The sequence below is a fragment of the Heptranchias perlo genome, chromosome 41 (assembly GCF_035084215.1).
Source record: "Heptranchias perlo isolate sHepPer1 chromosome 41, sHepPer1.hap1, whole genome shotgun sequence".
NCBI classification, from domain to species: domain Eukaryota; kingdom Metazoa; phylum Chordata; class Chondrichthyes; order Hexanchiformes; family Hexanchidae; genus Heptranchias; species Heptranchias perlo.
This window is the reverse complement of record NC_090365.1, coordinates 11410409-11427631: the sequence shown is the minus strand read 5'-3', so window position 1 is coordinate 11427631 and position 17223 is coordinate 11410409. Positions and strand designations below refer to the sequence as shown.

At 48.4% G+C, this 17223-nt stretch overlaps 2 protein-coding genes across 2 annotated transcripts in view; one reads left to right on the top strand and one right to left on the bottom strand.

Annotated features, from left to right (window-relative positions):
* The window catches only part of LOC137305873 (rho GTPase-activating protein 11A-like), a 54057-nt gene extending 46722 nt beyond the window's left edge, over nucleotides 1-7335 (bottom strand). The window contains exons 1-2 of the mRNA XM_067974809.1: nucleotides 7243-7335; nucleotides 847-938 (exon numbers count right to left, since the gene is read on the bottom strand). Of these exons, the coding sequence (XP_067830910.1) occupies nucleotides 847-938; nucleotides 7243-7335 (185 nt within the window). The remainder of the gene's footprint in view (nucleotides 1-846; nucleotides 939-7242) is intronic.
* A 1891-nt stretch (nucleotides 7336-9226) lies between these two features.
* LOC137306050 (RAS guanyl-releasing protein 1-like) overlaps nucleotides 9227-17223 on the top strand; it is a 138440-nt gene continuing 130443 nt past the window's right edge. Inside the window, exon 1 of the mRNA XM_067975088.1 lies at nucleotides 9227-9436. Within this exon, the coding sequence (XP_067831189.1) occupies nucleotides 9414-9436 (23 nt within the window). The 5' untranslated portion in view covers nucleotides 9227-9413. The remainder of the gene's footprint in view (nucleotides 9437-17223) is intronic.

Below are 17223 nucleotides of genomic sequence, written 5' to 3'. Positions count from 1 at the left end.
AGGACCGGATGTCGGACAAGCAGTGTGATAACACAGAGGCAGTGGAGGGGACGAGTGAGGTGAGTTACAAGGGATGTGATTTTTTTAAAAATGCTTAAACATGCGCACTCCAAATTCTACAAGACTCTGGAATGGCCCAATTACCATATCCAGCATTGTAATAAATCACAAAGGTCTTAGGGTCAATCCCCATTTTATGCCAAGCTTGCTGTTCTCAGTCAGAAACCGTTTGCACTGGCAGGAGGGTCTGTAACCAGAGGACACAGATTTAAGATAATTGGCAGCAAGTTGTTATGATCTGGAATGCGCTGCCTGAAAAGGGTGCAGGAAGCAGATTCAATAGTAACTTTCAAAGGGGAATTGGATATATACTTCAAAAGGAAAAATTTGCAGGGCTGTGGAGAAAGAGCAGAGGAGTGGGACTAATTGGATTGCCCTTTCAAAGAGCCGGCACAGGCCAGATGGGCCGAATGGCCTGCTTCTGTGCTGTATGATTCCATGAGGATGGCAGTAGAGATGCTAAAATTGCCCTCGGTGTTATTAGGCCATGAAGGCAAATTGGTTCGTAGTTCAGTTCTCGCTCCTGATCGCTGGACAGTGGACTTATTCGGGTCAACTGGAGGATTAAGGACTGGGTAGGGCCGCGCTGCTGCAAACAGTCAAATCGGTGGCCAACACTCGCTGTCTAGACTCACAAATGAACGGCGGCCACTCGGGCAAAGGTACTGGAGAGTTGCCGGCCCTGTTGGAACTGCACCCCGGCGAGAATCAGCGTCTTCAGGAGCGGAGAGGAAGATAATTCTGTCACGGGTTTTTTTTCACAGCCTCTTTGCCTCTGTTACTCACCGTGGAACTGTACCGCACCCGTTTGGCAGCGAGTACTGAGGCACGACATGCAGCGGATTCCCAAAAACCAATCCATTCGAGGACCTCTTCTCCTAGAATAATCAAAACCAAAGTCACGGATTAGATTAATACTTGGGTTTAGCCCCTCCCACTGGGGGGGGGGGGGGTGGAAAGGACTCCTAAAGTTTCTAGGATTCAATTTCAAGGTGTTACACTTCCTCTTTCTTTTCCACCCATCCCATTGCGTTTCCAACATGTACTGGCTGCTCGATAGGCTGCCTGGCCATTCCTCTTCTCCTTGGCTTCCAACTAAGCTGCTCTGAAATAGGCACCTGCAGAAGTCTGCGAGGAGAATTAAGTCTTCACCTCCTTCTGTGGGCCACACGATGGGGCCAGGGAAAGAAGCATTTGGACCAGGCTCATGATTTATGCAGGCAGCCTGGCCGAGATAAGGAACTCGCTGAATGGGGATCACAGTGTGCAAATCTGTGTCGTAACAATAACTTGCATTTATATAGCGCCTTTAGCATAGTAAAACGTTCCAAGACGTTCCACAGGAGCGATTATCAGGCAACATTTGACACCGAGTCACATAAGGAGATATTAGGACAGGTGACCAAAAGCTTGGTCGAAGAGGTAGGTTTTAAGGAGCATCTTAAAAGGAGGAGAGAGGGGTGGAGAGATTTACAGATGGAATTCCAGAGCTTAGGTCCTAGGCAGCTGAAGGCATGGCCGCCAATGGCGGGTCAAAGGAAACTGGGGATGCACAAGAGGCCAGAATTGGAGGAGTGCAGGGGTGGAGGAGGTTACAGAGATAGGGAGGGGCAGGGCCATGGAGGGATTTGAACACACGGATGAGAATTTTTAAAATCAAGGCGTTGCCGGACTGGGAGCCAATATAGGTCAGCAAGCACAGGGGTGATAGGTGAACGGGACTTGGTACGAGATTGGATACAGGCAGCAGAGTTTTGTTTGAGCTCAAGTTTATGGAAGGTGGAAGATGGGAATCTGCCCAGGAGAGCACTGCAACAGTCGAGTGTAACATATCAAAGTTTGCAGATGATACAAAGATGGGAGGGAAAGTAGAGAGTGAGGAGGACATAAAAAACCTACAAGGGGATATAGACAGGCTAGGTGAGTGGGCGGAGATTTGGCAGATGCAATACAATATTGGAAAATGTGAGGTTATGCACTTTGGCAGGAAAAATCAGAGAGCAAGTTATTATCCTAATGGCGAGAAACTGGAAAGTACTGCAGTACAAAGGGATCTGGGGGTCCTAGTGCAAGAAAATCAAAAAGTTAGTTTGCAGGTGATCAAGAAGGCCAACGGAATGTTGGCTTTTATTGCTAGGGGGATAGAATATAAAAACAAGGAGGTATTGCTGCAGTTATATAAGGTATTGGTGAGACCGCACCTGGAATACTGCATACAGTTTTGGTCTCCATACTTAAGAAAAGACATACTTGCTCTCGAGGCAGTACAAAGAAGGTTCACTCGGTTAATCCCGGGGATGAGGGGGCGGACATATGAGGAGAGGTTGAGTAGATTGGGACTCTACTCATTGGAGTTCAGAAGAATGAGAGGCGATCTTATTGAAACATACAAGATTGTGAAGGAGCTTGATCGGGTGGATGCGGTAAGGATGTTCCCAAGGATGGGTGAAACTAGAACTAGGGGGCATAATCTTAGAATAAGGGGCTGCTCTTTCAAAACTGAGATGAGGAGAAACTTCTTCACTCAGAGGGTAGTAGGTCTGTGGAATTTGCTGCCCCAGGAAGCTGTGGAAGCTACATCATTAAATAAATTTAAAACAGAAATAGACAGTTTCCTAGAAGTAAAGGGAATTAGGGGTTACGGGGAGCGGGCAGGAAATTGGACATGAATTTAGATTTGAGGTTAGGATCAGATCAGCCATGATCTTATTGAATGGCGGAGCAGGCTCGAGGGGCCGATTGGCCTACTCCTGCTCCTATTTCTTATGTTCTTATGAGTCTGGAGGTAACAAAAGCATGTAACACTCTGTGGCATTGCACACTAGAACGCCAACGCACAATGCAACAATTTTCAATCATAAAGGCACACAACCCCATTATCATCATGTATTTTACCACACGTACAATATCACAAGGCACCACAGTAGCCGATCCGTTAGGAGAAAAAAATGTTTTGATAGATATCATCCAAAAATCTCTGAGGGTGGTGCACTGTCATTTTAGGAAGCTGCAACAACCTCTTGATATTCGCTTTGCTTTTCTTGGCACCACTGACCTTTGCTCTTTGCCATCGGGACTTTGCCGATCTCAGGAGGTCTAACCCAGGCACAAGGTCAACTGGGAGCAGCGGTTCGTGAACCTTGCGTTACGGAAATCAACTGCAGCGGAAATCTTCAGTTGAGGACCCGGGGTGAGGGGGGAGTAATTTTATCCCTTTACGATCAGTTTAAGAATTATTCCCTTGGAATTCCGCTGTGTAAATATTAGTGTATGAATGCTGAACGAACTCAGATGACGTCCCTCTGGTCATTATTTTATTGGAACCTCGGTTAAAATAGCAGACAAAAGGAATTCCTACAACTGCATTAAACATTCACGCCTTAATATTTGTGCAGCGGAACCTTAATGTTCACAAAACATACAGACTGCAGCAACCAAGCAGCAGCAGATACAGCGACCGCAAAGTGGCGCCAGGCTGTACTGCTGCTGCATGGCGCAGCTTAGCTTTAATGCTTTTCTTCACGATGCATGCGAGCCACAGGAGAAGCCAGTGAAGAGAAGCCACAGGGTGGGTGAGGTGAAACAAAAACAACAGAGAGTGAGTCACCACGGGCTGCTCTCACTGATCTCCTAGCAACACAGTGGTAACACTCTTGCCTCGAGTCAGAAGGTCGTGGTTTCAAGCCCTGCTCTCGATTCTCAAGTACGTAGTCCAGGCTGCCACTCCAGCGAGGGAGTCGGAGGTGTTGTCTTTTGGATCAGACGTTAAACCAAGCTAATAACTGCCTGCTCAAGTTGGACGTAAAAGATTTGTAGAACAGCTGGGGAGTTCTCCCGGTGTCCTGGCCAACATTTATCCCTCAACCAACATCACTAAAACAAATTATCGTTATCACATTGTGGGATCTTGCTGTGTGCAAATTGGCTGCCACGTTTCCTACATTACAACAGTGACTACACTTCAAAAAGGTAATCCATTGGCTGTATTGAAGGTCGTGAAAGGCGCTATATAAATGCAAGTCTTTCTTTCTAACCAATTAAAAAGCTGTAAGGAGAACCTTTCAAGGCCATTGGAGCTCCTTCTTCATGACAGAAAGGGATTGCTTGACTATTCCAATGTTCTCCTGGCCAGCATCCCATCTTCCACCATCCATAAACTTGAGCTCATCCAAAACTCTGCTGCCCGTATCCTAACTCGCACCAAGTCCCATTCACCCATCACCCCTGTGCTCGCTGACCAACACTAGCTCCAAAAACGCCTCGATTTTAAAATTCTCATCCTTTTTTTCAAATCCCTCCATGGTCTCGTCCCTCCCTATTTCAGCAACCCTCCGAGATCTCTGCACTCCTCCAATTCTGGCCTCTTGCGCATCCCCGATTTTAATCGCTCCACCATTGGCGGCCGTGCCTTCAGCTGCCTAGGGCCTAAGCTCTGGAATTCCCTCCCTAAACCTCCCAACCTCCTTTAAAGACGTTCCTTAAAACCTTCCTCTACGACCAAAGATTTTGGTCACCTGTCCTAATATCTCCTTATGTGGCTCGGTGTCAAATTTTGTTTGATAATCGCTCCTGTGAAGCGCCTTGGGACATTTTACTACGTTAAAGGCGCTATATAAATGCAAGTTCACTTTCTTTATTCTCGATGTGAAGCAATTTTCTGACCAGATCTTTCTGAATATTCCTTAAATTCTTCAGCAATTAACAATCAGCGGTTTCTTGCGGTATTTAAGTGCACAGAGTTTGGATTGTGTTATCTGAGAGATGTTTCTTGCAAGCTTAGTTGATCAAGGTTGATTAAGAGCAGTTTCAGACAGGTTTAGTTTCTGGAAACAACCTACGTCAGAACTTCAGGTCAAACTGGTGCTACCAGCTTCACCTAAGCCTGACAATAGCTGACTGAGGAACTGAGCCAGCGGGTGTAGGGAGGTGTCGGGCTTGATCGCACAAGATAGGGGCAAAGCCCCCTCAACCCAATTGGATGTCATTCTTCCAGAAATATCAACCCCCACCCACTCCCCATTACTGCATCTGGCTGTCTCCTAAATGAATCCTGGCCTCAACGACCCATTCTGGTGACCACATCTGTCCGAATTTCCCCCTTCACAACGCTGAACTTCTGCCCTCTTGCCCTGGTGTATCTAAATGTTTTATTTTAGGAAGATAAATAAAAATAAGGACAACTATAGGACGTCCCAAAGCGTTTTACAGCCAATGAAGTACTTGTTAAAATGTAGTCACTTTTGTTATATAGGAAATGCGACAGCCAATTTGCACAAAGCAAGCTCCCACAAACAGCAATATGAAATGATCAGATTATCTGATTTAGTGATGTTGTTTGAGGGATTAATATTGGCCACTTACACCAGGGAGAACTCCCCTGCTCTTCTAAATAGTGCCATGGGATCTTTTACCTGAGAGGGCAGACAGGGCCTCGGTATAACATCTCATCAGAAAGATGGCACCTCTGACAGTACAGCACACCCTCAGTACTGCGCTGGAGTGTCAGCCTGGATTATGTGCTCAAGTCTCTGAAGTGGGACTTGAACCATGGCTTTCTGACTCAGGAGGAGAGAGTGCTACCACTATATCTAGCTAAGTATCGTATGTACCTCTAAAAGGACCCCTTTAAGATGCCTCTTTGTGGCTTGCAAAAACCCTATCTTATCAAGTTGGTTTATCTTGCTTATCCGTCTAACAATGATACCTCGATCTACTGCTTTGCACTCCTTCACCTGCCCCCCCCCCCAGCAGAAGGTGAGATTGAATGAAGATGCAGGGGGTGGCAGAAGTGGGCAGAGTTTGTCCTGTCAGTGATCAAGAGCTTGAAAGCAGAGATGAGGTGGTCAAGGAGATGCCTCGAGTTAAGGAGGAGTTTATATGAAAAAAGGACTTGCATTTATATAACATCTTTCACAACCTCAGGACATCCCAAAGCGCTTTACAGCCAATGAAGTACTTTTTGAAGTGTAGTCACTGTTGTAATGTAGAAACACGGCAGCCAATTTGCGCACAGCAAGATCCCACAAACAGCCATTGTGATAATGGTCAGATAATCTGTTTTAGTGGTGTCGGTTGAGGGATAAATATTGGCCAGGACACCGGGGAGAACTCCCCTGCTCTTCTTCAAAATAGTGGGGATCTTTTATGTCCACCTGATAGGGCAGGCGGGGCCTTGGTTTAACATCTCATCCAAAAGACGGCACCTCCGACAGTGCAACGCTCCCTCGGTACAGCACTGGGAGTATCGGCCTAGATTTTGGGCTCAAGGCTCTGGAGTGGGACGTGAACCTATGACCTTCTGATTCAGAGGCGAGAGCGCTACCCTCTGAGCCACAGCTGACAGCTGTGAAATTGAGGGTAAATAGAGAGGATAGATGAGTGGAGGTGTAGGTTGAGGATTAATATTCACTGTGAGGTCGAGGGACACGTAAATGGCCGGGGTCTTGGTAAGGAAGTGGACACAGGCCTTGTGGAGTGGTAAGCAATAAGAATTTTAAAAGAGGCAGAAGGGGAGAGCTACATCCAGGTGGCTGAACGATTGTGCAAGAGATGGCCCAATTAGCATGGGAGAATTTCACTTTCAAATAAAAATAGGTACCAGGTCAATCAATTCCAGAAAGAGAAAAGGCAGGTTAATGTGACATGTGTTATTCGAACCCTGTCTTTCTCCTTACAAATACTGACTGACCTGCTGTGTACTAAGTTTCACCTTGAAAGGTTGCCAACTTTTCTGCTACTATAATTTAACAGTTTGACCAAGAATGATTGGAGATATAATCAAATGGCCCTTGGGCCCAGAGGGTCCCACTATTCCCGGGCAGTCCAGTGAACGCTCTCCTTACTCTCTTACTGACCCCATCCAACATATATGAGTCCACTACCCTCCAGAATTTCTACTTTATTTTGTGTTTTAAATGAACAAAGAACCAATTAGGTAGGAGAAATTAAACGCGGAATAACAGAGGAGCGGGTAATAAAGGTCGTATGCATTGTGCAAAAAGGACAACCGATTCATTTTCAGTCTGTTTTAAGAGGCCCAAATGAGTCAGGTTCAACTCAAGAGTGTGGAGAAAGTTCAAACCACCGAAGCACAAAAACAAAGGGCTGAAATGTTCTGCAAAGCAATTAAACCCTTGTCCTAATTTAAGACGATCAGATGTTTTATTTCCCCTCTCTCCTTACCGTGTCGTATTTCAAGTTTCTGACTTTGATTCCCAAAGATTTCAGATATTGGACCAGCGCGCAGGAAAGCTCCATGTTCTCCGCGTCCTTCATGTCCCTGGTGGCGAATAAGAGTCCGGGGGGAGGAGGAGAGCTCCTGATCCCACCAGTTGGACACTTGGACCTCCTTTGTGAAAGGGAAGGCTGGGATTGGACCTTGCTCCTATCTCCCAGATCAATGCACAAAGTCTTTCACAATCCCAATGTATCTGAAGGAGTTTATTGTCAGTTTCATTCTGGAAACACCACTGATTCAATGGGTTTCCGTTCTTCTGTCTCAATCCCTCTTTACCTTTCTTTTTTTCTTTCCCCCCCCCCCAAATAGATAATTTGGCGCCACAGATTCAAATCAGTGGTCCTCCCTTCCATTATTAAGGAGGCTAACACAGTGCCTGAAGTAAGCCCTGTGACTGTTTTACTATTACCTCTGTCTTAAGTGGCCTGAGTCTGAGTTGAAGCAGGGTAAGGGAAAGGTGAGATAAGTTAAGGTAGGATATGGTGAGGGGGTAGGGTAGGATATGGTGAGGGGGTAGGGAAGGATATGGTGAGGGGGTAGAGTAGGATATGGTGAGGGGGTAGGGAAGGATATGGTGAGGGGGTAGGGAAGGATATGGTGAGGGGGTAGAGTAGGATATGGTGAGGGGGTAGGGAAGGATATGGTGAGGGGGTAGGGAAGGATATGGTGAGGGGGTAGAGTAGGATATGGTGAGGGGGTAGGGTAGGATATGGTGAGGGGGTAGGGAAGGATATGGTGAGGGGGTAGAGTAGGACATGGTGAGGGGGTAGGGAAGGATATGGTGAGGGGGTAGGGAAGGATATGGTGAGGGGGTAGGGAAGGATATGGTGAGGGGGTAGAGTAGGACATGGTGAGGGGGTAGGGAAGGATATGGTGAGGGGGTAGGGAAGGATATGGTGAGGGGGTAGAGTAGGATATGGTGAGGGGGTAGGGAAGGATATGGTGAGGGGGTAGGGAAGGATATGGTGAGGGGGTAGGGAAGGATATGGTGAGGGGGTAGGGAAGGATATGGTGAGGGGAGAGTAGGATATGGTGAGGTGAGGTTCAGCTTTTGGCTTTTAAAGCCAATCCAAAATGGGATGGGATAGAGAGGACAGGCTGGGAATTATAAGGTTTGATTTTTTTTCATGATGCAAATTGAACAATATTATTAATTTTTGAACTGACCCCGCCGCATCATGAGACACAAAAGTGGAAAACAAGGGACTTCGATTTTTTTTTTAATGACTTTTTTATGTCCCGTTGACATGTCGGAAATTTCCAGACTTGAAGATCAGACTGGAGGGGAAGAACCCGAGGCCAGATGGATTCAAAAACTAAACATAAAGAAAAACCCATTCCCCGTCTCAGCTGTGCCTGTGGGGAGACAGAGATTACAGTGAGTCACTGAGATAGTGAGCTTACATGATCAGATTCCAGGCAGCGCCATTGTAGCCCAGGTCTCTCTCTCTCTCTCTCACTCTCTCTCTCTCTCTGTGATTGCAAAGAATGGTCTTATCCAGTGAAAGGAGCCTGGCTCCCCTCTCTTGCAGCCTCAATCTCCCTCCCTCCCTCCCTCCCTTTAGCCTCACCTCTGGCCCACTGCCCCCCGAACAGTAGCCAGCAACAAAAGGCAAATGTGTCTTTGATGCCGAGTTGCAGCGGCGGCTGTTGCTAAACAGGAGCTCGCATCTAAAGCACTCTGTCCCGTGTATTTCCTGCCCCTGTTCGGGTGAGTCGTGATTTTATTTTTTGTTTTTAAAAAAAAGAGCTCTATCTCCTGGTACTCAAAGCCCAGGAACTGGCCGATCCAGGATGCGAGCAGCACAGATACCGCCTGGCTCAAGACCGCTTCTATTGCAACAAGTTCCTGCCTCTCGTTGAGTCGAGATCAGTTCCTGAATCGAGGGAGGGAGGGAGGGGGTGGGGGGGAAAGAAGCATTGCGTCAGAAACATATTGTAGAAGTAAAGAGGACAGATGGTGTCTTGTCAAAAGAAGCTTTAAACCACACTTGAGAAGTAACCGGTGGAATTAAGCAATGGGGAAGAGGAGGAGGCGAAGGCAGTAGAGGCAACTTTTCGAATATTTTTTTCTCTCTCTCTGCATGGTTATATTTTGTGGATTAAAGAAGCGAAGATGAATCGCAGAGACAGCAAGAGGTGAGAGAGATGCACCCTCTTCACTCTGGTGCAGGTCTCCAGGTCTCGGTATTGACCGGCTGTTTACTGTTGGTGTGGATTTCAAAACTCTTTTGTGTTAACCCAGTGAAAGGGCATTCAGTCGGGCACCGAGTCACTGTGCTGATGTTATGTGTGACGGGGGGACAGGGAGGAATTGATACCGAGAGGGCAACTGAAGGCAGAATCAAATGCTTGTACGCGGAGCAAACATTAACTTGAGGGGAAAGGAGGAGAGACTGTCAGATTGTGGAAAGTTGCCATTAGGCTGGATGCAGTGCTGAGTTTGCTGGGTGTAGTGGCTGCTTATATATTGGACATGACAGCAGGTGCTAGGCTCTGTCTGCACTCACCACTAGGTGCTGCACCGTTCACTGGGACCCTGTATCCCCCCCACCCGCCTCTCCACAGCTATGTTAACCCTTGACTATCCAACAACATTCTGCACTCCTCATCCTAATGCCCCACACTCTGGAATTCCCTTCCTACAGCACTCCTTGGCACATCGCTCTCTCCACTTTCAAAACGTCGCCTTGGAAAGTTCCCTTTCCAATCGTGCCTTTGGCCTCCTCCCCTAACCCCCCCAGCCCCTTAACCCCTAACCCTCCTGCCAGACTCCTGCTCAGCGCCCCATTCCCCTTTGTAAAGTGCCTGAGGACGTTTGACTATCATGCAATGTTTAAGCACTTGTTAAAGTAACTGTGCCTGATTAGATGGTTTTTTTTTGGGTAGATGTAAGAAATTAAACCACAGAAATCTGCATTTTGGTGCACGGAACCTTTTCATCGACTCCCCTCAATGTCATAAGTTGCTAATTAACAGCTCTGCCCAGGCAACCCACCTTCAACAACAACTTGCATTTATATAGCGCCTATAAACATAGTAAAATGTCCCAAGGCGCTTCGCAGGAGCGATTATCAGACAATATTTGATACCGAGCCCCACACGGAAATATTAAGACGGGTGACCAAATGCTCGGTCAAAGAGTTATGTTTTAAGGGGTATCTTAAAGAAGGAGAGAGAGGCGGAGAGGTTTAGGGAGGGAATTCCAGAGCTAAGGGCCTCGGCAGCTGAAGGCATGGCCGCCAATGGTGGGGTGAAGGAGGTGGATGCACGAGTCTGGAATTGGAGGAAGGCAGAGTTCTCGGAGGATAAATATCATCCTTATCACTTAATGGAATCTGCCGATAACACACACTGGGGATCTAACAAAAATATTACCCAATAACTAAATCTTTTTTTTCTAATTTTCTTTTGTGCTGCTCTGACGCTTGCCGGGATATGGTTCAATGGGCAGGACCACCCTCCAGTGGTCAAGTGACCATTCTTTAGTTGACAGCCTAGAGAGTGAGTGGCAGTAGGACGTTGACTGTATAGAGTGTCACAGCCAAGTCCCAATCTTATCCTCACCTGACATCCACACTGTCCCTCACTGTCCAGCAGGGGTCACTGTCTAGCAGGTGACACTGGACAGCAGGGGGTCACTATACCGCAGGGGGTCACTATACCGCAGGGGGTCACTATACTGTAGGGGTCACTATACAGCAGGGGGTCACTATACAGCAGGGGGTCACTATACCGTCGGGGTCACTATACCGCAGGGGGTCACTATACCGCAGGGGGTCACTATACTGTAGGGGTCACTATACTGTAGGGGTCACTATACAGCAGGGGGTCACTATACCGCAGGGGTCACTATACCGCAGGGGTCACTGACAGTAGGGGTCACTATACCGCAGGGGGTCACTATACCGCAGGGGGTCACTATACCTCAGGGGGTCACTATACAGCAGGGGTCACTATACCGCAGGGGTCACTGACAGTAGGGGTCACTCTACTGCAGATGGGAGCAAAAAATCTGGCTGATTTTCTCTCCCTACTCCATTCACTGGCCCAATAGTAATAACACAACTGCTGCCCTGACTGAGGTGTGCAGACCGGGCAGAGACCCGAAATTGTAGCTGAGATCTCCAGGTCTGTGTGTCTCAGTCCCATCCCTCACAGTTCATTTACCCCGAATCAAAGCTATATTGACGCACAGATCGGGATTGGCTGGGTACTGGGTACAGCAGGCCCCGAAACTGTATACACCAGGCCGGGGCCCCGATAATGTGTACACCAGGCCAGGACCCCGATACTGTATACACCAGGCCAGGACCCCGATACTGTATACACCAGGCCAGGGCCCCAATACTGCATACACCAGGCCAGGGCCCCAATACTGTATACACCAGGCCAGGGCCCCGATACTGTATACACCAGGCCAGGGCCCCAATACTGTATACACCAGGCCAGGGCCCCAATACTGTATACACCAGGCCAGGGCCCCAATACTGTATACACCAGGCCAGGACCCCGATACTGTATACACCAGGCCAGGGCCCCAATACTGTATACACCAGGCCAGGGCCCCGAAACTGTATACACCAGGCCAGGGCCCCAATACTGTATACACCAGGCCAGGGCCCCGAAACTGTATACACCAGGCCAGGACCCCGATAATGTGTACACCAGGCCAGGGCCCCAATACTGTATACACCAGGCCAGGGCCCCAATACTGTATACACCAGGCCAGGGCCCCAATACTGTATACACCAGGCCAGGACCCCAATACTGTATACACCAGGCCAGGGCCCCAATACTGTATACACCAGGCCGGGGCCCCGATAATGTATACACCAGGCCAGGACCCCAATACTGTATACACCAGGCCAGGGCCCCAATACTGTATACACCAGGCCGGGGCCCCGATAATGTATACACCAGGCCAGGGCCCCAATACTGTATACACCAGGCCAGGGCCCCAATACTGTATACACCAGGCCAGGGCCCCAATACTGTATACACCAGGCCAGGGCCCCAATACTGTATACACCAGGCTAGAGCCACGAAACTGTATACACCAGGCCGGGGCCCCAATACTGTATACACCAGGCCGGGGCCCCAATACTGTATACACCAGGCCGGGGCCCCAATACTGTATACACCAGGCTGGGGCCCCAATACTGTATACACCAGGCCAGAGCCACGAAACTGTATACACCAGGCCAGGGCCCCGATACTGTATACACCAGGCTGGGGCCCCAATATGTATACAGCAGGCCAGGGCCCCGATACTGTGTACACCAGGCCAGGGCCCGGATACTGTGTACACCAGGCCAGGGCCCGGATACTGTGTACACCAGGTCAGGGCCCTGACACTATTTACTGCAGGCCACGGTCCCGATACTGTGTACGCCAGGCCAGGGCCCCGATACTGTGTACGCCAGGCCAGGGCTCAGATACGGTGTACATAAGGCTAGGGCCCCGATACTGTGTACACCAGGCCGGGGCCCAAATACTGTGTACACCAGGCCAGGGCTCGGATACTGTGTACATCAGGCCGGGGCCCAGATACTGTGTGTACAAGGCCAGGGCTCGGATACTGTGTACATCAGGCCAGGACCCGGATACTGTGTACACCAGGCCAGGGCCTGAAGAAAGTTGCAGTAGGATAACACTACACCGTTTGCAGTATTTTGGATTGTTTAGAATAATAGATGACCAAGAAATTAAATCCAGACTGAGTTGATTTTTGTCCAGTTTGTACATGTATGGCCGCCAGCCTATAGACAAACTCAAACCCAATTAAGGACCCAGTACTCCTGTGCTAATCATTCCTTGATTGTCCATTACTTTGTACAATGCAGAGTTCTTTTCTCATTGTTTCCAACTGTAAGAACTGGCAGGGGATGGACATCGTCCATTAGAAAGGCAACAGCCCAGTGAGGTGACAAGTACAATAGTAAAATAAGCAACAGCAGGGCTTCAGAACCTAGAACTTTTGGTGGCGATATTTTGCTTCGAAGGTCGGACACGTTCTAAGGAGTCGTGGGATTCTTGCAGAAAGAGAAAAAAAATCTTGCATGAGCTTTCAGTTTGCATTTTACTCTGTCTTGGGTCATTCATGTTGTAAAGGTGACAAGCTCCACGATGGTTCATGTACAGACAGTGTATAACAGGACTGACAATCCCAGACTGACTGTGTATATAACAGGACTGACAAACCCAGCACTGACTGTGTGTATAAAAGGACTGACTGTCCCAGCACTGACTGTGTGTCTAACAGGACTGACAATCCCAGCACTGACTGTGTGTCTAACAGGACTGACTGTCCCAGCACTGACTGTGTGTCTAACAGGACTGACTGTCCCAGCACTGACTGTGTGTATAACAGGACTGACAATCCCAGCACTGACTGTGTGTATAACAGGACTGACAATCCCAGCACTGACTGTGTGTCTAACAGGACTGACTGTCCCAGCACTGACTGTGTGTATAACAGGACTGACAATCCCAGCACTGACTGTGTGTATAACAGGACTGAGTGTCCCAGCACTGACTGTGTGTATAACAGGACTGAGTGTCCCAGCACTGACTGTGTGTATAACAGGACTGACTGTCCCAGCACTGACTGTGTGTCTAACAGGACTGACAATCCCAGCACTGACTGTGTGTATAACAGGACTGACTTTCCCAGCACTGACTGTGTGTATAACAGGACTGAGTGTCCCAGCACAGATTGTGTGTCTAACAGGACTGACTGTCCCAGCGCTGACTGTGTGTATAACAGGACTGACTGTCCCAGCACTGACTGTGTGTATAACAGGACTGACTGTCCCAGCACTGACTGTGTGTCTAACAGGACTGACTGTCCCAGCACTGACTGTGTGTATAACAGGACTGAGTGTCCCAGCACTGACTGTGTGTCTAACAGGACTGACTGTCCCAGCACTGACTGTGTGTAACAGGACTGACTGTCCCAGCACTGACTGTGTGTCTAACAGGACTGACAATCCCAGCACTGACTGTGTGTCGAACAGGACTGACAATACCAGCACTGACTGTGTGTATAACAGGACTGACAATCCCAGCACTGACTGTGTGTGTAACAGGACTGAGTGTCCCAGCACTGACTGTGTGTCTAACAGGACTGACAATCCCAGCACTGACTGTGTGTATAACAGGACTGACTGTCCCAGCACTGACTGTGTGTCTAACAGGACTGAGTGTCCCAGCACTGATTGTGTGTATAACAGGACTGACTGTCCCAGCACTGACTGTGTGTCGAACAGGACTGACAATCCCAGCAATGACTGTGTGTATAACAGGACTGACTGTCCCAGCACTGACTGTGTGTCTAACAGGACTGAGTGTCCCAGCACTGACTGTGTGTCTAACAGGATTGACTGTCCCAGCACTGACTGTGTATATAACAGGACTGACAATCCCAGCACTGACTGTGTGCATAACAGGACTGACAATCCCAGCACAGATTGTGTGTCTAACAGGACTGACTGTCCCAGCACTGACTGTGTGCATAACAGGACTGACTGTCCCAGCACTGACTGTGTGCATAACAGGACTGACTGTCCCAGCACTGACTGTGTGCATAACAGGACTGACTGTCCCAGCACTGTGTGTCGAACAGGACTGAGTGTCCCAGCACTGACTGTGTGTATAACAGGACTGAGTGTCCCAGCACTGACTGTGTGTATAACAGGACTGACTTTCCCAGCACTGACTGTGTGTATAACAGGACTGACTGTCCCAGCACTGACTGTGTGCATAACAGGACTGACAATCCCAGCACTGACTGTGTGTATAACAGGACTGACAATCCCAGCACTGACTGTGTGTCTAACAGGACTGACAATCCCAGCACTGACTGTGTGTCTAACAGGACTGACAATCCCAGCACTGACTGTGTGTATAACAGGACTGACAATCCCAGCACTGACTGTGTGTCTAACAGGACTGACTGTCCCAGCACTGACTGTGTGTCGAACAGGACTGACAATCCCAGCACTGACTGTGTGTATAACAGGACTGACTGTCCCAGCACTGACTGTGTGTCTAACAGGACTGACAATCCCAGCACAGATTGTGTGTCTAACAGGACTGACTGTCCCTGCACTGACTGTGTGTGTAACAGGACTGAGTGTCCCAGCACTGAGTGTGTGTCTAACAGGACTGACTGTCCCAGCACTGACTGTGTGTCTAACAGGACTGACAATCCCAGCACTGACTGTGTGTAACAAGACTGACTCTCCCAGCACTGAGTGTGTGTCACAGGACTGACAGTCCCAGCACTGACTGTGTGTAACAAGACTGACAGTCCCAGCACTGACTGTGTGTCACAGGACTGACAGTCCCAGCACTGACTGTGTGTAACAAGACTGACAGTCCCAGCACTGAGTGTGTGTCTAACAGGACTGACTCTCCCAGCACTGACTGTGTGTCACAGGACTGACAGTCCCAGCACTGACTGTGTGTCACAGGACTGACAGTCCCAGCACTGACTGTGTGTATAACAGGACTGACTGTCCCAGATGTTGAGTGTACCTGCAGTTTCTGTACCTGTAAAGTCTGCCAGTGGATTCTTCAGGTGTCTTATTCCAGTGGGAAGATGTGGAGAGGCCACAATTATTGACAGAAAATGCTGAGGTCTGGGAAATAAAAGGAGCAGTAATGAGTTTCTCTCACTGTCTGACTGTGAGCCGTGTGGAGTGGAGACATTTAACTGATGCAGCCTCGAAAAATACGATGCAAAATATCTGTGTAACCTCCTCCAGCCCTACACCCCTCCAAGATCTCTGTTCTGGCCTCTCGTGCATCCCCCATTTCTTTCACCCCACCATTGGCGGCCGTGCCTTTAGCTGTCTAGGCCCTAAGTGCTGAAATTAAGTCCTTTAATTTCTCTACCTCTCTCTCTCTCCTCCTTTAAGACGCTCCTTAAAACCCACCTCTTTGACCAAGCTTTGGGTCACCTGTCCTAACATCTCCTTATGTGGCTTGGTTTCAAATTTTTGTCTGATTACCCTCCTGTGAAGCGGCTTGGGACGTTTCACTACCTTAAAGGCAATATATAAATGCAAGTTGTTGATGCTTCAGGCCAGAGAAGGCTTGTCGAACATTCACAGGCTTAGCTGAAGTTGAATTGCTGAGAAATCAGCACCAACTTCAGAAAAACACTGTGAATCACACTCTCACTTTCACTTCGATGTTCAATGCTGGTGGTCCTTTCTTGTGATAATGCTGTGAATTGTTTAAATGGCATCCCCTAAATGTCGTATTGTCAGGCAAAGCTCTTGAGGTGCACATTTTACAACTGGCTACTTGTTTTCCACAAGTACTATCTTAAATCCTGCTCATCAGATGTATGAACGTTAATCAGTGTGAAAGAACTTGTGTTTACCTGGTGTCTTTCACAGCTTCAAAGCACTTTACAGCCAATGAAGCACTTTTGAAGTGTAGTCTCTGTTGTAATGTAGGAAACGCAGCAGCCAATTTGCGCACAGCAAGCTCCCACAAACAGCAATGAGATAATGACCAGATAATCTGTTTTAATGTTTTTGGTTGAGGGATAAATATTGGCCCGGACACCGGGGAGAACTCCCCTGCTCTTCTTCGAATAGTGTCATGGGAGCTTTTAAGTTCACCTGAGGGGGCAGACGGAGCCTCGGTTTAACATCTCATCCGAAAGACGGCACCTCCGATAGTGCAGCACTCCCTCAGTACTGCGCTGGATTGTCAGCCTAGATTATGTGCTCAAATCTCTGGACTGGGACCTGAACCCACAACTTTATGACTCAGAGATGAGAGTGTTACCCACTGAGTCATAGCTGCACTTTGAAGTTTGCCTTAGCACAAAAATATAATTTCGATGGGGAATTGGTTAGTGCAGTGAGTTTCAGCTCCATGGGGGTGTGTTCGAATCCAGCCAGGAC